Genomic DNA, 20238 nt, shown 5'->3' on the forward strand with positions numbered 1-20238 from the left:
TAGGAACATGGCTGGGCAGCGTGTCATGGAATACAAGGTGTTCTGGGGATTTTAATTCTCTAGGGTGGCAGTAGGAGCCCACATAGCTGGGAGGAAGGGAGTTGACCCATTTTTTGCCACCAATGCCCATGTCAAGAAGGCAAAAAATGCTGATTTAGGCAAGAAGAAATGTAGTCAATTCTCCCCCAAGCAGCAACAGCAAACTCCATTGCTGTTCTACAAAACTGTGATTCCCAGAAGACTTTGCACTCCTTGATCCACGTTGCCTGTGCCACCTATTTCCTGTAGCCCTTTATGATGGCAGTGTAGGATGGCAAAATGGGGTGCCACCTCCTTATCCTTCTGGCACCCTCTCCATAGGGAGTGCCCAGGGCATGCTCCCTGCTGGCCCACCTCATATTACGCTTCTGCTAGCCATTATCTCTTTAGATGAAAGTTGAGGAATGTTTGACGGTCACTGAAAAATCTTGCACTGTGGTTGATTGTGGTATACCTGGTCTTTGGATAAATTGGAGACATTGATTTATCCTTCAGTAAATCTGTCCATTTTTGTATGTTCAGTGGGCCAAGCAGAAACATTGAGTCACCAACAACTTCCATAAACCATGATTTCAGCTGACATCATAAGGATGCCAGCAATTTGGGGCCAAATTCTGAATTGGTTTTAAAATACTTGTGAAAATCATGTCACTTGGGCATTCTTGCCACCATGATTAATTTGCACAAGACACCTATGAGACCAGCAAGTTGTTTTAAGGGATTTAATCAAACAAAAGCTAGCTGTAAACATAAATTACAAAAACATATAGAGGTATAAGTTGTAGCTGTGTTGGTCTAAGGACATAGGCAGACAAGGTTCTTTGGGTAAATCTGATATCTTTTATTAGACCAACTCAAATAGTTGGGAGAAAAATCTTTCACCCGTTGACTCCTTAATTTACATTGTCTCTGACTGGCTTTCTTGCATATAGACCAGCCTTTGGCTTCTTTACTATTCATTCCATATAGGAAGAGCACAAACCAGCTGTAGATGCTTCCTCAGCCTGACAAAAAGTGTTTGTGCCTGAAAGCTTGCAAAGATTTTTTTCCAACTATTTGAGTTGGTCTAATAAAATATATCAGATTTACCCAAAGAATCTTGTCTAAAAATATATATACTTTTTTTCTTGCATATTAAAAAACGGGGAGTTCACAGAAGTTTTCAGTAGTTTTCTCATTGGTTTTGGGGGAGGGGTGCGGGAGCAAAGCATTTTCCTAAGATTTTGAGGTTTGGGGGTTTTGTTTTTGCGGAGGTTTTGGTACAGTAAGAATTCTTGAAATTCAGTTTCACAAAGAAATATCCACAAGTCATGTTACTGTCCTGTGCCATCCACACTTCTGAAGAGAGCCAGATTTTCCTCACATCTGCTTCTTCTGTTTCTCCTGTTTTCTCTTGTTAAACCAGACTGTTAAAAGAGCAAGGATCAACTATAGAACACCATCACAGGGAGGCTTCTTGAGCATTTTTGATAGAAACTATATATGTCATGTAGTTTAATGTTCCTGCTATCATACAAGTAAAGGGGAATAACGTAGTTCATCAGCTACCACTTGTGCACTGCTGATTGCTGATATTGATTTTTTTCCTGTCTAAATTGCACATATTATGGTTTGTGTTTTGTTTTTTCAGTGAGCAGTGCATAGAAGCATATGAACTGCTACTTGCTTTGGCTGAAAGCGAACAGAGTCTTATTCTTGGACAGTTCCGAGCTGCAGGTGTTGCATCTGTCGGTAAGAACTCAACGAGTCACCTTATTTAAATTTAATTCATTCTGGACTTCAGTGAATATTCATCAGCTTTGAAGACTTGTTTGTAGCAGTCAGTCATCTCATAACTGTTTGCAATCCACAAGTCAAAAATGTTTGCTTTTATCATGTTTTCAAGTGGATAAGTAAAATGTTTGGCAAAAAAAGAACTACAAGTATAAAATAAATCATATATAGGATTACAGAAAATGCATCTTCTGGACTGGCAAAGTTACTGTATTGGACAACAATCTATACAGAGTACAGTGATTTAAACTGAAACATCCAAGCGTGCATTTCACATCCTGGTAAGGGTCACAAAATTTGTGCTTGCAATTATTGCAGGTGCTTATGTAGCCACGAAAATGATGGGCACATATTAGTGCAGTCTTTACCTCCAAGCCTTCATTTTTTTTTATTTCTTAACATTTTCATTCTAATGGTTTGCTGCATTGTTTGAAGTTTCAGCCTTGAGTCTGGAACTTGCTCCGGTGTGGTCTCAGGGCTAGGACTGACAATCAGCTGATCGTTGGTCCCAGCACCTAGACTGCGCAAGTCTGGAACCGCGCTGGGGCTTGGACCAACAGTCAACTGATTGCTCCAGTCCCACAATGGCACAGGAGTCTTGAAGCAGCCCCAGTGTAACCCTAGGGCTAATTGTCAGTCCCAGCCCCAAAACCACTCAGGTTTGGCAGGCTACGGGCACTCGGCTTTCAACTTGCCAGTGCAGAGGGAAACCAAGATCCTGGGATTCCCCTGCACTGGCAAGAAATAATGGCAGCTTTGGGATCCTATCTCTGATTGCATGGCAGAAGGCATAGTAGTTGGGATCAGATCAGATTACTCTAAGTGAACATAAACCAGGAGCTTCAGTGGCACACACTCATTAATCCCTGGTATAGAAACCTGCTTTTGAAGATGATGCTCTCTTAACCACAAAGCAAGGCACTTTAGGGGCATTTTTTAGCAGGGTACATGGGGAATTCCATACACACTTGTTCCTTTTGTTGTCAGAAGATGTGTGTTTGCCCAGTCAAAATGTTTGTTTTAGAGAGGCTCATTCCTCTTCCTATTGAGGGAAGGTAGTAGTAGTAATCTTGGGCTGGAAAGTGGAGAGATCTTAAGAAATCGGAAACATAGCTTTCCATGCTGTACTGAGAGGTAGAAACTGCCCGTTTTAGACTATAATTTATAGCACCACTGAAATGTAAACTGAAAGCTTTTAAGGACCAAATGACCAGCTGCCTTCAGAGCCATGAGACAGATGAGTTCAACCTCTTGTTTCAACAGCTTAGATGCGATGATCCACAGTAACTGTGCTGTTTCCAAGCTGTTTATTTTGTATCTCTCCTAGAGGTTTACAGAAATGTTTGTGTAGGTGTGTTCCTCCTTGTAATATATGTCATGCAGGAAAGGTCATAGTAGATGCTTTCTCGTCCCATTTTTACTCTGGATTTCAGCCCTTCCTTTCTGCAGCATAGTATCGAACTTGTACTGCAGTTTTTTTTATGGAGGGACATGTAGGAATAAGGGTGCATTAAGCCTTAGATTTTACTATTTACATGAATAGCCAGGAAAGTAAATCTGGAAAAGGAGGTTCCTTGGATATTAATTTTCTGCCCTGATCCAACTTGAGAGGGTGTAACCTACATTTATATAGGTGTCTGTCATCAGTTTCTTTTAATGTTAGCATTATGAGTCACAGCCCTGTAGTGAATGCTGTGCCAGGATTTTCATCGTAAATCGTGTTTGTTCAGTGGCTTATGCCTGGCTATAAAATTTAATATGCTCTGAAATTTGGTCTGAAAAAACTTGGCCTTGCAACAGGTTTTGCTATATATCAGTTTAAAGTAAAAAATCAGTTTAGTTATATTCAACGTTATACAAGAAATGTCTACCAAGAGTTAACTCATTATATCAAGGAAAAGTCTTTTCAAAATTCACACAAATCCCAAATGATGAATCTGTTCTTACTTGTGATCATTTATCACTATAAAAAGTACTTGATAATTAAACAGCAAGGATTTGTTAGCTAAAATAACTAATTTGGTATCCAGACCAGATACCTTTACTTAGTGCTTAGATAAACGTTGATTGGCCTTAAGGGGAAACTTGTCTTAGCACTAACCAGATGAATTCTGGGATAAGAACATCTGGATTTAAACCACAAATAAAAAATGCATATTAAGATCCTGAAATCATGTTTACTCAGATATGGATTTTCTTTGCTAGTATTTGAGCAAATAACTTTTACAGTCTAGTATCAATCCCCAGAAAAAAACCCAAAAAGGAGTTGAAAGGGTTAGGTTAACAGTATAGTGTTGCTGTAGTTATTGTCGTTGTTGTTTAATGTATATATACCATATTTACTTGCATATCACTTGCAACTTTTCCCCAAAAATTAGCCTTCCAAAATTTGGGTATATGTTTTAAGCAAGGAAGCTGATTTCTGTACCTGAATGCAAGCATGATGAATGATTGCTGGGGGCTGGTGCCCTCTGGCCACATGGTAGGAGACAGTCTGCTGCTCAGCCAAAAGCTAGAGGTTTAACCCCATCGCAACTGTTGCCAAATTAATTGGCAACAGCTTTTGGTGAGCAGAAAAGGAGGGGGTGAGTGACAGTTTTAAGTAGACACTACCCCAGCAGCCAGAATTCAGCCATGATTCTAGAAAAAAATCTTTCTTTCACCATTCTCCCTTCTCAGAACAAAGTGTGTATCTTATTTGAGGGTGAGTAGCACGTGGGAAAATACAGGCATCATGCTGAAGTTTGGATAGGCATATGTAAAACCCAGGTTATTTAGTGTGAAACCTTTATGTTGTTCCTCTTGTACCTTACATGATCAATCAATTGATTAGATAAAGAAAGTTGTGCTAATCACCACTTTGAATGTCCTGGTATCTGCACTTCTCCGTTATTTAATCTTTATATTTTACTTTAGCACTTTAAACACCAAGAGAGCCCACCTGAGATTGGAGTACCATTGTAAAGGCACTGTACTAATGCATAACATGAAAAAGGTCCCTTCCCTTGGAGGACTTACAGTCTAAATAGATGTAGCGAGAGGGCGGAAATAAAGGCAGAGAGACATCAAGTGGCTTGTCTGAAGTCACACAGTAGGCCAGTGGCAAAGTTAGGGATGGAACTTGGGTCTCCTGCCTCCCAATCCTGTGCTCATCCCTGCCTGTTGTACTGTTATTAACCCCCACTGAGGCTTCACATCAGTACCTGTATATGTAATGGTCACTGCTTCTGTGAAGGAGAGGAGCCTGACTGGTTAATCCTAAAAAAAATAATCTTGCTTTCAAATTTTCATGCAGTGTTTAAGGGCAACTGGTCTGAAGAGCTAACATCAAAATAAGAGTATTTGATTTATTTGTAGAATATGGATATAGAATCCTTGGCTCAGACGAGGATTAAATGACAATCTTGCATAGAGCGAACTGCCCCCTGTTTGTTCTGTCTGGCAGCATTGTGCTATACTGACTTGTAGCGTGGAATTAAGAATGCCTGTCAGAGCAATGCTCTGTCTTTGCTCCAGCAGTTGGCCTGACTTGTACCCTGGAGTTAGTCCATGCAAGGTAGCCCTGCTCCACTGAAAAGGTGCACAAGTGACCATACAGCAAAACAACCCTGGAGCTACGCAGGGTGATTGGATTGGCAGCAGATGAGTTGTGTGCTGCTAGCCTGAGCATCGGCAGCACTGTATCTTTAGCTAGCTACCACTTCACCCGCCCCAAAGGCCTAGTAGCCCAAATTTAAAGCAGTGCTTACCTCGACATTGACTCTTCTGTATGGAAATGAGAGGTGGATTGGGGGGGGAAGGTAAATTTACAGCTTATGCTGACACAGCAGTGAAGATGAGCTCTCTGTATATCACATTGTTAATTCATTACTAATGTCTCAGTTTGAAGTGAAACTACCTCCTAGAATCCTAAGTCTTGCATTAATTTTTCTGAGCTTCTTTAAAGCTCTGACACTAATTATTTACTTGCAAACTAGGGGACCAAACAGGTGATGAAAACATTACCCAGATGCTCAAGAGAGCGCACGACTGCAGGAAGACAGCTGAGAATGCAGCGAAAGCCCTGCTGATGAAATTAGATGGGAGCTGCGGAGGAGCCTATGCAATCACAGGCTGTAGCGTACAGCCCTGGGAGAGCCTGTCATCCAACAGCCACACCAGGTACCAGCAAATCATTCAACCCCCCCCAACCCCCCGATCCTCAAACCTTTGGCTTCAGACCTAAGTAGATTATGTTGTATTTCATTTATTTAACTATCTATCTTCACTTCAGTCTCTTTGGTTCTTTTGGTTTTGGTTTTTTGAATCATCACGCTTCAGTGACCTAATTCTTCTCAGACCTGGAACAAACTCCATCCAAGAAAGGTTTTGTACAGATTTGTTGCAAGTGGGTGATTCTGATCTTTGATCTCTCTTATAAAGGACAAAACCATAACATTTATTTTACTTCAGTAATTCTGTTTTCTTTGTCCCTTGCTCTCCTCTCCTCCCATTTCATTGAATTGTGAAGCATGTACTTATTATTCACCTCTGTTGTATGAGGGCAGCACAGTTTTCTAAAGAACTGGAAACCGTAAATGCACACCCACCAAGGTTGTCATAAGGTTTTGGAGTATGCAAGAATTGTTACTTTTTAAATGTCACAAATAAAACTTTTTAATTTCTGAGAGAAACAAGTTAAGAAACAGAAAATTATACTCCACCAGTTATAACAATTTTCCATTCCTTTCCCTTTGTGCAATTGAAACTGTAGTCAAATATCAACTGGTGCATACACTTTATTGAGATTAGAGTGAATTTTTCCAGAAGGAAAGATCAGGATATTGGAATTAGAGCCCTAAAGTAATGAAATGTAAACAAGTTATTGTAAAAATGTTCCAGTTCAAATAGGTCTGGAAGCCAGATCTGCTTAAGCACTTGCCTATATACAGTGTATTTTTACTGTGTGTATAGATACTGACTGAAGTTGAATGTAATGCAGAAAGGAATTATCCAGCAGATTTAAAAAGTGGCTGAATTCGGGATAGGATAGGATCTCTGGCAGAAGAGATTTCTTTTTTAGTGGAGATCACTGTGTCAAGCTATGGGACAACTCTTTTTCCCTTCAGTTGACATTTTCTGGCTTCTGTATTTTGTAACACACTTTTTAAAATATCATCTGGTTCTAACTGTTCAAAAGCTTTAATTATGCCCTGCTGAAACTCTTGTATCTCATGGTTGTCTCTCTCGTTGTCTCATATGACCCTCTTGTTGAATGTCATAAAACTCTTGCTGTGTCTCATATGACCCTCTTTTAGACTTGTAAATGCTTTGCAGGACAGATCTGTTTCATGACAATGGCCTGATACAGTTCTATGGTGATCCCATCACAACACAACCAACCTTATGTTGTTGAGCTGACCCACAGCAAGTTTTGTGGCTGCTGATCTTAATTAGAAGAGGCAGAATAGTTTCCTTGTGATCTAGATGGTTGGTAGAGCTCCTGCAATCACATTAGCAGCCATTTTGGAGCAATGTGAGAGAACATTTTTCTTGACTTTTTTTCTTGACTGTGTTTTTATTGTGCTTATTCAGTCTCCTTTGAGCAAGTTCCTTATTTTTCTCGCTTTTTTAAATTGAGTGAAATCTTGGCTCTGCATTTTTTCTTATTCTTACTTTCATTTACTGAATTTTGCCTGACTCATCTAAAGTCAAAGCAGCAAAAGATGAAGGAAATGCAGCTCAAATTCTATTCCAAACATGAGAAAAGTTTTAACGTTTCACACTGAAGAAAGGTGATTTTGCTTTCAAATTGCTTCAGTGTCTGCAAATCTATGCAGAGGAGGATGAGGTTTAGTTTACATATTCATTTGTAGTGGAAGTAAAGTATTGTTATTGCTGTAATGCTTCAGGAAATATATGAGAGACAAAGGGTTTTTATGATATCTTTTATTGGACAAATTGTACAGTTGGGGGAAAGGTTAGACAGGCTTTGGGGCTTAGATTGGGAAGGGCAGTTTGTACATGAAAGCTTGTCTAATCTCTCACTTGTCGATGCAGTTGCTCAAATGAAAGGTATCACAAAAAAAGCCTTTGCTTCTCGTATATTAATCTAAGAATCTCTAGGAAATCAGTAGCTTTAGATGCCAAAAATATTGACCGGCTTAGGAATGTAATTATACAAGAATTTTTCAGAACACTTGACCCCATCCCTCATACTGAGAGTGGACATACACTGGATGTATACATGCACTTCTGTATGTCTGTTTGCCTGTATATGTTGTTAGAAGTGGCAACACATATGGCTGAACGTCCTTGATTATTTTGATTCTAAGCAGTCTTTCTTTTCTACCTTTTTTTAAAATCCTTTCTGTGGGATATTTAATGCACAGGTTCAGTTACAGAACATGTTTTTACCCTGAAAGCTTCACCAAAAATAAATAAAGTAACCTCAAGCCTGGAAAGAGTTTAAAAAAAAAAGTTTTTCTGCAGCCTTGCGTTTTGATAGAAACTTGTCATTTGACAGGAATACAGTCCCTAGATGTGCCTTTCCCTGGTCTTGTGAAAATCAGATTTAATTGCTGAGTAATAGGAGCTAGGGGAAAAGAACATTCTACATACAAGCCCTTTGGCTCCGTTGAGTAATAAAACTAATGATCAAGCTAAGATTACTCAGTGTTCCACTTTGTCGGTAAGGGGAGATAAATTGATTGCTGACTAGTTAATCAATTGAATCTTGCTGAATTTACCCCCTTACCAGTTAGCTTCTTAAAGGACTAAAAGACTCTTCAGACATCTCAGATGCAGGGTATATTGTGCAGCATTAATAACTGAGCACCTTATCAAAAGAAAAAGAGTACAAGAAAAGTGCAAGTTTCTTACCAACCACTTTTTCTCTACTTTTCCTCTGGAGTTACAGAGCACATTGATGAGGCATTATAAGCCTGTTTTTCAAAATCAGGTCCCAAATGAGTATTTGAGGATTTAATCTTCAGAGAGGATGTGGTGCTAGACAAAAAGCTGGAAGTTTCAGGAGGCTTTCTTTATTCTTAGGGCTCTTGAGAACCAGTTTCTGAGTTGTCCTTCAGAGGTATCAATTCAAAGATTTAACATGCTGAGAAATCCAGCAAAAGACTTCCTTATTTTCTGACTTACCATTAGATGGGACTTCCCATATTGGATAATGCCCACTGGTCCATAAATTAGTTTTTTTCCTATATAACGTACTTAACACGTTTTAAGTGTCCCTTGCCTTAGAAAATTCTGAGAAGTTTGGTCAATGTCTTAGTATAGGCAAACAGTTACAGCATAGTAATTCATAAACTGCATACGGTTAGGTGTTACAAAATGTCATCAGTGTGTTTTAAACTAAAACTACAGCATGCACTTTTATAGTTTTGATTGTCTGTATTGTATAGCAACCCATGAACAATGTCTGCATAAGTGTATGTAACATTTCTCGTTTGAAAAGACAACACCTCAGTATATATGCATGCTTGAAGTTGAGTGGGATTTCATGGCCTAAAAGGAATTTAAACACGTGTGTGTGTGAAAGAATGGGAGACTACACTATTCACCTGAATCTGTTTCTCCATTATTGCAGGGTAGATATTTCCTGTTATGGATCACATACATATTGGGCTTTAAACGGATACAGCAATTGAATATTTTTTTTATATATACAGACAGAAAAAGAACACATGTATTTGCTCATCTAACTACAAAATCTTTTTCCCCCCTCTGTTTTGGTCAGAGATTCTATAATAGAGAAGTTCCCCAAGCTTTATGGTGAAGTGGTCACATTACATAGATAGGGCGATTGTCTGTGGGTACTTCCCTCCACTTAAAACTTCCAGGTGTCAACTCCCAGCAATTGCTTAGATGGGACAGTAATGTTATACAAACATACGTGTGCCTTGAACTGTATTTTCTTCAGTAAGGGCCAAACCTTATTTCATTTTTACATGCCTCAGTTCCACTTACATACTTGCATTATTAGCTAGTCTACTGCTATCTGTTGATCTCGTCCAATGAGTATTTAGTACAAAGAGCAGGAAAGTCAGTGAAGGTAGCTGCTGGGGCCAGAACATGGACCACCTCCCTTCCAGGGTAGTAGCCATCTCACTGAGCCAAATTCCTTGTGGCATGTTCTCCTCTTGGCCCCCCATATATCTTCCCCTCCTGAACCAGCTTCAAGAGGAGAGTCCTCTAGGCAATGCCCAGTGTATGACCAGGTGGTTACAGCACTTTGCTGAGAAATGGAAAACGGAGGTTCAAACCCCTCTGGGCGAGTGGTACCTAGAACCAAGTCTCCAGCTCTCAAGACAAGTGCCCTAACCACTGGGCTAAAATGTGGGAGGGCTCTTCTCTTCCTCTTCCATTTTACTTCCAGCATTTATACATGTACCCAGGTAATCCTGTTCTGCCACAAGGGGAAGTAGAATCTGAAATTTGCATTAGTGGCATTTAGTCATGTTAAGGAGAAATAGGACTTGGCCCAAAGTGTTTTATTCCTTTATGAAAAAAGTTAATAACACTGTCTTCTTGCCCTTCAGTATAATTTCTTTCCAGTTCTTCACATTCTGGCTCTTTTTTGTTCCTCTGCCTCTTTGCAAATGCTTTCTTATTGCACACTATATGTGTTGCCAGGGTCTCTGGACATGATGCCCAATTGCCTCAGATCCTTGTGCCCTACACATCTCTTACGTGTTGGTGTCTGTTGGCAGGTCTGGTCCCCCTAATGGTTGACATCACTGAAGGTGGTTTCCATTTCCTCTCCTTCATTATTGCACCAGGGTTCTCTGCCAGAGCAAGAAAGTCTGATCCCTTGTTTCTAGCTGCTTCTGCAGTCTTCCTGGTTGTTCTTGGTAATGAAGAGCCTGCAAACTTTGTAGAAACAGATGGGCACCAGGAGGGAAGACAGCACTCTCAGCAGTGAGTGCTCTCTGGACTGCAGGTTAGGAGCAGCTGCACTTAAAACATTGAATTGAAAACATCTCTGTGCTTTTGACAGCTTAATGCTATTGATCCACAAGACTGAGCTTTGCAGTCTTGTTGGTTTTATTTTGTGTTCAGATAATCTTACTCAAACTGATAGGCACATTTTTTTCTTGAAAACTTTAAGGGGTGGAGAGGAACCTCCTTGCCAGGCTTCATGGCAAAGTGAATAATTTGCCCTGAAGTTCAAAACCCCTTTTGAAGAGGGGGTTATAATGGAAGTGTTGACCCAGATTCAGGTTTAGCATCACAAATGAGTTGCTGAATGTCAAATCTCTGAATGCATTACAGAGAACAAATGCATAGTCAACCTCTGGTGACCAGGGGGTTAAAGATTATAAAAAGGAGAAACCGAGATGAAATGAAAAAACAGCACAGAGGTTGTTACCAGTGAAGTGAATAAAAATAATAGCTAGCATCTCAATTGATTTGGTTGGCAGCAATCCAACAATATTGCCAATTCATTTTTTAAAATAAAAATAGCTTTGCGATGTAGCTGGAATTCGTAATTGTTTTAATGGACAGAGCCTAACCATGGAACATTTATTTCCAAGAAGAGTCAACTGACTGCACCTTTGAAAAGAATGAAATGAGGCAGGGGGAGAGAGATGTTGCAGGGACTGAAATGCTGTTTTGTATTCATTACACTGCTAGTAACCTCCAACCTTACATCTAGATGGGGGAGGAACAGTGTGACTTGTATGCAAAGGAAATGTGTTTCTATAACAAAGGATCGTAGGAAAATAGAGCTGGGAAGGACCTCACAAGGTTTTTTAGTCCAGCTCACTCCTCATGACAGGATCATCCCTGATTAAACCACCCCAACCAAATGCCTGTCCAATCCGCTCTTGAAAATTTTCACAGATGGAAATTTCACGACTTCTCTAGATATCCTGTTCCAATGCTTGACCACCCTCATAGTCAAAAAGTTCCTCCTAATCTCCAACCTAAATTTCCCATGCTGCAGCTTGAGGCCATTACTAGTCCTGCCTATCCCCTGTGGTCACAGAGAAAAGCATGGGCTCTGTCCTCTCTATAATTGTCCCTCAGGTAGTTGAAGACTGTTATCAAATCCTCTCTGTCTTCTCTTCTCCAGACTGAAGACTGGAGACACTAGTTCTTTTCAGCCTTTACACGTAAGTCTTGCTTCCCAAGCTCCAATAATCTTTGTCACTGCATGGGACTCTTTCCAATCTGTCCACATCTTTCTTGAAACGTGAGGCCCAAAACTGGATACAGTACTCCAGGCCTCACCAGTGCTGAATAGGGTGGAAGAATCACTTCCCTTAATTTGCAAGTGACACTATTGTTAATACAACCCAGTATGCTGTTGGCTTTTTTTGCAAGAATAGCACAGTGTTGCCTTATATTCAGCTTTATGGTCTGTAACCCCCAGGTCCTTCTCTGCAGTCTACAGCCTTGCCAATCATGCCCCAGTCTGTATTTGTACCTTTTTTGCGACATGCCACAAGCCATCTGGACACAACCAAACATAGAGCTAAATCCACTTATCACATCCACCTCACAGATTTCAGATAAGCACTTGAAATAAAGAATTATCTTGGCTGAAATACAGAAGTGGTGATATGGAAGTGTGTTGATGCTTCCAGGTCCCAAAGATTGTTTTTATGCTGTCAACACGACACTTAGTCATTGGAACACGTAGTGTTTAAAAGAGGAAGGTGGATTTGCCAGAGTATTGTGATTTTAGCCCAATAAGCTGCCATTTTAATTCTGCCTTGTCTGAGGGAAAGGCCAGTTTATTTGAAAAGGTTATTCCTGCCTTCCAGTGGTGCACTTTCAGAGATGTGGAGCCACTGTGACTTGGAAGATGAGTGGACAAATGTGCATTTCCTAACAAATGCATTCGTTAAATTAAAAATACTTGTGTTGATGCTATCAAGAATGCTACATGAATTTGACACTTTCTACATGATTTTAGTTCTATTAACATGCAATTATATATTTCAAATTGAATTTCATAAAAGGTAAGGGTCATTGTATCCCCATCCTCCAGACACATTCTGTGAAATGAAATGAAAAGACAAGATGCACCTAATGGCATCAGTAAACAGAGAAATATTACGAGTGAATTTGTGTACGTACACACACATACGTCAACTGATAAAACCTTTCCCAATGTCATATGTTCTCTCTAAAGATTAGATATGAAAATTAATTTGACCTCATCTAGGCATCATGTCAGCTTCCAGAGATGGGCATTGTGGGTAGAATGTTCATCTTGGTTATTTACCAACACCGTGGATATGTTTACACGTGCACATTTACTGTGTAGTAACCGGAATTACTGCACCGTACGGGCACACATCTACATATGCATGCCCATACTGTGCAGTAGATATGGTGACTTACGCTAACTTGAGCATAAATTTGATACCTGCACCATGCATGATGCAAGTATCAAATTTACTCCTAATTGGTTACTGCACAGTAACGCACATGTAAGCAGCTGACTGTGCAGTAACACTGTGTGTGGACTGACATGAAATCATGTATCAATTTTTCTGATTCAGACATTCTGCCTGTTTAGGCCCCTGGTTTCATTCTTGTTATCCTGATTGCTATAGAAAAGGACATTAGGATGCCAAATTCAGTACTGTACAGTTCTTAGCTAGGGAAGTGTCATCACTGACAGTTTCTTCCCCAGTCCACTCTGTCATCCCCCTCACCACCCCCGCCCCCACCAAAAAAACAACAGGGCTGGCCTGAGAATTTTGTAGAGAGCCGTTGTAGGGGGTCACCTAACGGTGTCACAGCACAGTCACACTCATTCATGTTGGCATTTTTTCCTTGTTTGGTGATGCAGATTCATATTCTGGACCTCTTTTTCTGGGTCCAGAGGGTAGAAAATAGTAAGATAAATAACAAGGGGTGGGGAGATGGGTGTGCTTTCCACCTTCTATGAGTAGGGGTTGGCTGTGAAACCCTACCCTCTGCTACCCAGATTGCTGCTTCTCTCTCTTTCATGGAAGGGGCAGGATTATTGCTGAAATTGGAGAAGGGAGAGCTCTCTTTTTCTTCTGCCTGTGATTGAAAAAGCTTCACCCTTAAACTCCCCTCACCTTGTAAAAGAGACTTCACTAGCACTTCAGTAGAGGAGCCAGCTCAGCTGCAGGCAGGCAGCCAGGATTGAGCTAAAGCCAGACCGGTCTTAGCATCGCTTTTATCAACCCAGCTTGCCTTCCACAGCTGTGTATTCGTCTCCAAAAAATGGAGAGACCTACAGACACTGACATTAACATCAGTCTTCTGCAGCTGTGGCAGGTACTGCAAATATTTAGTGAGCTTTAAAACTAATACCCGCCATAGGCTTACAGTCCTGTACTTGTTTTTCAGTTTGAAAGCACTCTGCCCAGCACAGGAGTCTAGAGGTATATCTTGTCTTTATATGAAAGTTAAAATGAGCACTAATTGTTGTATGGGACCCCATAGGCTGTCCCCAAGGTTCAGGGGACCTCTGGTGTGGTGTGTAATCCAGAAAAACTGTGATTTATTTTTATTATGGAAGCTAGAGGAGCTTACAGTGCTACTTGAAGATGGATTTGAATATTAATTTATTGAATTTCCTATCTCAGAGGTGTGCAGTAGTGAGCCTGAATTAAGGTTTATAAAGATCTTTAAGATCCTCTGAAACACAAAAGTATTAAGCAGACTTCATTAATACCTGCACATATTTTTGCCTAAACTAGACAAACTGCTTTCTGATTCAATGCAGATGGAAATTAGTGAAAACAAAAACAAAAAAGGGTTTTCATTTCAAGTAAACACGGCGCCTATTATTCCTTGGAGAGAGAAGAAATTATTTGAAATGAGCAGAAAGCTGCAGCAAAGCCATGTAATATGATATTTTGTGAGAGGGAGAGACTTAGGGAAGTCTTTGTAGCTGTGCCAATGCTCCCTTTCCTCCTGGGCTGCCCTGGTTTTGCAATTCTGGCCAAAGATTCTCTGGCCGTTATCTGATGCAGCTTAAAATTGACACAGTTAGAGCACAGGTTCAGCCTATTTTTTTCCCTTCTTTCTCCAGTGCATACTAGCACACGCAAAATACAATTCGAGGACATTATTCTCGAGACAGCAGGAATCCAAAGGGTGAGGTTTTTCCCTCAAAAATGTTGAAAAATAATGCAACCCAATACAGAAAGTGATTTATTCCCCTGCTGATAACTGAGATCATCCAGCATTCCAGACAGGCACACTTAATGGATGACTTAACCCTCACCCAGCAGCTGATTACAGGTCCTCGGGAGACAGCAGGCAGCCTGTCTGTGTGAGGTTGTAGAAAATGCAGTGTTGGTTCTTTTCCTTTTTGTGTTATTGCAGTTATATTCAGCACTGGAATGTTAAGGAATTAAAGCAGCATTGCAATTAACCTCCACAAATCTCTCTTCCCTAGACCACTAGCATGCAGATAGATAGGGACAGAGCACTGAGGCACCCCATGCTTATCTAGACATTGTTTTCTCTTTAGAAAAGCTCCATGTTTGGTGCCATGTCAGAAAGCTAATTGACTGACGGTTTTGCTTTGGAAACTGCATCTTAGAAAAGGAATGCTACAGAAAAGTCAGATGAAGGAGTTCATTAGAAATCCTGTGGTAAATCTCTAAGTTTGAGTGATTTGGCTGTCTTTTGGATAGGTAGCTGGTTGCTATTTCAGATTCAGCCCCAGCCTGATAGGGATTGAAAGACACTGCCATCCATGTGACAGTTGCTGGTGGATCTGCTAAAGCAACCTGCCAGTCAGTCTCAGGCAAGTTCCTGCAGGTGTCTATCAAAAATAAGGAACCATAACATTTATTACAGGGAGATCACAGGCTCTGAAATACCATTTTGCTTCTAGGTCTTGTCCTTGCCCTGGAAAGTTAGGGCACAGTGGGGAGGCAGTGTATAAAAGTTGGCTGTGCTATTGCCAGTGCTGTATCAAAGGTGCTGTATGTAATAGACCTTAGTTGTCATTGCTCTCAGTATAATACATAAAGCACTGAGTTCACTTTTTATTTTTTTTAAAAGGGTATACTCAAAAGCTGTTATTTCAGTCAAAATAATTTAATTCCAGGCAACAAAATACCTGACTTTGCACTGAACAAGTAATTGATTCAGTATTCTGAGATTTTTTTCTTTTATTCTTATTCTGTCTGAAGAATGTTTTTTCTTTTCTTTATGTTGAAAGGCTTGTAGATGCATTTTCTATATATTGTAACATTTGGTATACTATCCATATCTTTTACCTGAATTCAGAGAGTGAAACAGAATTCATAAAATTTTCCTCCCAAATATGAAAAATTGGATACTTAACACACTGACGGTGGTGTTTACTAAAGTGCTGCCATAGTGCTTTAAAAAATACATACTAGATCCTAATTAAAATTATATTCTATTGTAACTGGTAATGTAAAAATGGATGGATGGATCAGATTTGTTGATTCAACTGAAGTGCAAATAGTGTGAGGATACTTGAAATACAAACCCCTTTTTCAAGGTGGTGAGGATGTGTTTGCTTTTTTCAGTACTACCAGCTCAACTGCAAGTAGCTGTGATACAGAGTTCACAAAAGAGGATGAGCAGCGGTTGAAAGATTACATCCAGCAACTGAAGAATGATAGGGCAGCAGTCAAACTCACCATGTTGGAACTGGAGAGCATTCACATTGATCCACTCAGTTATGATGTCAAACCTCGTGGAGACAGTCAGAGGCTTGATCTGGAAAATGCTGTATTGATGCAGGAACTCATGGCTATGAAGGTATTTTATGCGAAGCAGTCTGTGCCCTGGATTACTTTATCTTGAACTAAAACTAGAACTCAAGGTAACAACCACACCTGTACAGATGAATAGCAACTTAAGGCTGAGCATCCTTGAACCCCTGATCTAGAAACACATTTCTAATTCCCGACTACAGGCTTTATGTATCTAACTGGTGTGCACAGTCCTTACATCCCGTTGGGATGCTGTAACAATAACAAGCATGTGATTAGCACAGCTTATCCTTCTCTTTGGAATAAGCTAACCCCTATGTAAAGTATCCCTGTATTTACTGTCTCTGAAAAGGTTTCAGCATACCCATAATCATGTATCTTATGCAGCCTGTTAGACCTGAACAATTCAGTAGGAATTATGGTATTATGTAGTACTGTCCCCCAAAGCTTTCCCTTGCTATATCCAGAGCAATCAATGCTGCTTCCCTTGGGCTTGTTTGTTTTTATGTTAAATTAGATTGTTGTACTGCCTCTGTACTTTCCTTTGCTGCAGATATTTAATTTTTCAGATGTAATTGCGTTGTGGAAGTTAGTAGGGAAGTTTTTGCACCCAGAAGATAGGCATGAATGTTTCATTCCCTTCCTACCTCCACCTCCACCCACCTTCCCTAAACAAATCTTGACAGTAGTTAATTGCTGCACTGCAGTCCACCTCACTATCTGCTAGAGCACCCAGCAGCAACAAGTAGGCATGTTCATTTGATGTTTCTGCTCGGATCAGCAATAAAATAGTTGGAATTTTCTTCAGGCTTTACCATTAACATCCTTTTGTCATGAATAAGAATGATTTAATTTTGTAGTTCTGATTGTCTGTAGACTAACAAACATGTTTGGCTAATGTTGAGATGTAGCCAAGATTGGGGAAAACTTTTTTTTTTAAGTCTGCATTGATAATGGATCAAACTGCGTAGCTGCATTATACTGAACTTATCAAGTTCCCTTAATGATAAGTGTGTGACATGCCTAGTGCCCTTTCTGTCTGCAAAGCTGTGTTAGGGTCACAGACATGGAAGATTAAGGTGATTTTTGGGGTGGGGCAAGGGGGCACATAGGGTTGGCATTCACGCTCCAGTAGCTGGATAGTGATGGAGGGCAAGAGCATTAGCAATGACTAAGCCCATGTGAACTAAGCAAAGACTTTATCTGCAACGCTAAGCTTATGACACGGTAACTGACAAGCCCAGATGGTTGCAGCAGAGATATGGCAGTGGAGTTGCTGGAGGGAGACCAAGTGCATGGCATAGCAATACTACTGTGATGCTTCATTACTTTTCTCACAGACTTGCACATGTGCAGCTCCCAGGCTTGCAGACTGAGGCAGAACAAATCCACCTCTATTTAATATTGCCTCAGGAAGGAGGAAGTGTGTCTCAAAAGCTTTCATCTTTAATGTACTCAAGTGATCAATCCAGAGCCATTCTTGAAACTGCTGTAACACAGATTTGAGGTAGTAGCAAGAAGCAGGTGGTGTAAGAGCACAAAGGTTTACCGTTGCAGTTTTGTAGGACTGAACTGTGGCCCTGGTCAAAAGACAGAGTTATGTGGATATAACTAAGAGTTCGATTTTTATACCAATTTAGTTAAACTGGTTTTATACCAATTTAGTTAAACTGGTTCGACTTTCTTGTCAGTTTAAGCCTGTCTTCTGTTGGTGTAGTCTGTCAATGTATAGGTGCCATTTGAACCAGTGGGGCATAACCTTCTAGCATCATGGACCCAGTGCTTGTGAAATGACTGCACTACAGGCCAACACTTTCCTCTTGTAGCGAGGGAGGGAAAGAGAGGAGAGAGGTGGCTGGGGGAAGAGAGCTTGCTTCCCACAAACAGTATTTACCATAAGGGAAGGGGACAGAACAGGGCTCACTTCCAGTAAGTAATATAGAGTACTGCGTGCAGTTCTGGGCGCCGCACTTCAAGAGGGATGCGGATAACCTGGAGAGAGTCCAGAGAAGGGCCACTCGTATGGTTAAGGGCCTGCAGACCAAGCCCTACGAGGAGAGACTAGAGAACCTGGACCTTTTCAGCCTCTGCAAGAGAAGGTTGAGAGGCGACCTTGTGGTTGCCTATAAGTTCATCACGGGGGCATAGAAGGGAATTGGTGAGGTTTTATTCACCAAGGCGCCCCCGGGGGTTACAAGAAATAATGGCCACAAGCTAGCAGAGAGCAGATTTAAATTGGACATTAGGAAGAACTTCTTCACAGTTCGAGTGGCCAAGGTCTGGAACGGGCTTCCGAGGGAGGTGGTGCTCTCCCCTACCCTGGGGGTCTTCAAGAGGAGGTTAGATAAGCATCTAGCTGGGGTCATCTAGACCCAGCACTCTTTCCTGCCTATGCAGGGGGTCAGACTCGATGATCTATTGAGGTCCCTTCCGACCCTAACATCTATGAATCTATGAACAAGAGGGTTGCAAAGGCCAAACTGTTTGCCCCTGCTCCCAGTCACTTCAGGGGCCAGATACAACCCGTGGGCCACACGTTAAGCGCCACTGGTCTAAACTGATGGAACCAAGCTAAGCTGATATAAGTCTATACACAATACTTGCACCAGTTTAACTCAACCAATTGGAGTTGAAGTTGTGCAGATTCTGTGTGTAGAAGCATGCATGCCAACATCTTCAATCTTTCATTTGTTTTCATTCCTCACTTTCCACTGTTTCCACTTTCCACTTTTTGGTTGATCCCTGCAAGACACTGAGATGTGCCTTCTTGTTTACTGACTGCTTTATCCTCACACCTGCAGTGGGTATCACCACCATACTCCAGACACACTGGTTTCAGGGGATCTATTTGAAGTCCACAAATGTCACTCTTTACCGAATAAAACAAGGCACTGAGTCACAAATTCATAGAAGTGACCGAAGTGGTCATCCAATCTGATATTCTTCATAACAAATAAAATAATTCACCCATTAATTTGTCTATCAGCTCTATAACTGTTCTTTACGATAGAGCAGTGGTTTTCAACCTTTTTTAATTTGTGGACCCATCAAAATTTTGAATGGAGGTGCAGCCCCCTTTGTATTGTAAGTGTGGGTATTCACATACTTTTGATAGATCATAGTAATCTTTTGCAGACCCCGTAAACGTAGGGTCAACAGACCACAGATTGAAAACTACTGAGCTAGAGCATATCTCTTAGAAGGAGCCCCACCTTAATTTAAAGAAGTGGGGTTCTTAACTGGGATGTCATGGTGGCAGCAGCCAGGTAAAACTGCCCTATATACACACTCCTTCTGCTTTAAGGCTCTGATAACCCTAAAGCTGTAGCTGGTGCTGTAGCCCTTCCTGTTCTGTGCCTCCCATGCTCCTCCCAGAAACAGGGATACACAGGACTCTCACGCCTCTGTTTCTGAGAGGAGTTGTGGGAAGACCAGGAGGAGAGGTGAGAGGTGGAGATGGACAAGGAAGAGCTACCCAACCTGCAGCAGCTTCTGCCTGCTTTAGATTAACTAGAGCTCTAGTGCAGCAGTACTGTGTGCACCACAGCTCTTCCTGAGCTATCTGTGCAGCAGACATGGGGCACTTTTACCTGGAGATGGCCAAACCTGGTTGGCAGGCATTGAGGTCATAGAGAAGTAGGGCTGGAAGGGACCTCTAGAAGTCATCTACTCCAACCCCCTGCCTGAGGCAGGATCATCCCTATTCAAACCATCTCATGCAAGCATAATCTAAACT

At 41.0% G+C, this 20238-nt stretch overlaps 1 protein-coding gene across 3 annotated transcripts in view; it reads left to right on the forward strand.

Moving 5' to 3' along the window:
* MCC (MCC regulator of WNT signaling pathway) overlaps window positions 1–20238 on the forward strand; it is a 370732-nt gene that overhangs the window by 321927 nt on the left and 28567 nt on the right. For all 3 annotated transcript variants that reach the window (XM_014600959.3, XM_059724934.1, XM_006272103.4), the window contains 3 exons: window positions 1670–1770; window positions 5790–5973; window positions 16314–16548. In XM_014600959.3, the coding sequence (XP_014456445.1) occupies window positions 1670–1770; window positions 5790–5973; window positions 16314–16548 (520 nt within the window). The remainder of the gene's footprint in view (window positions 1–1669; window positions 1771–5789; window positions 5974–16313; window positions 16549–20238) is intronic.

This window comes from Alligator mississippiensis, chromosome 3, assembly GCF_030867095.1.
Source record: "Alligator mississippiensis isolate rAllMis1 chromosome 3, rAllMis1, whole genome shotgun sequence".
NCBI lineage: Eukaryota > Metazoa > Chordata > Crocodylia > Alligatoridae > Alligator > Alligator mississippiensis.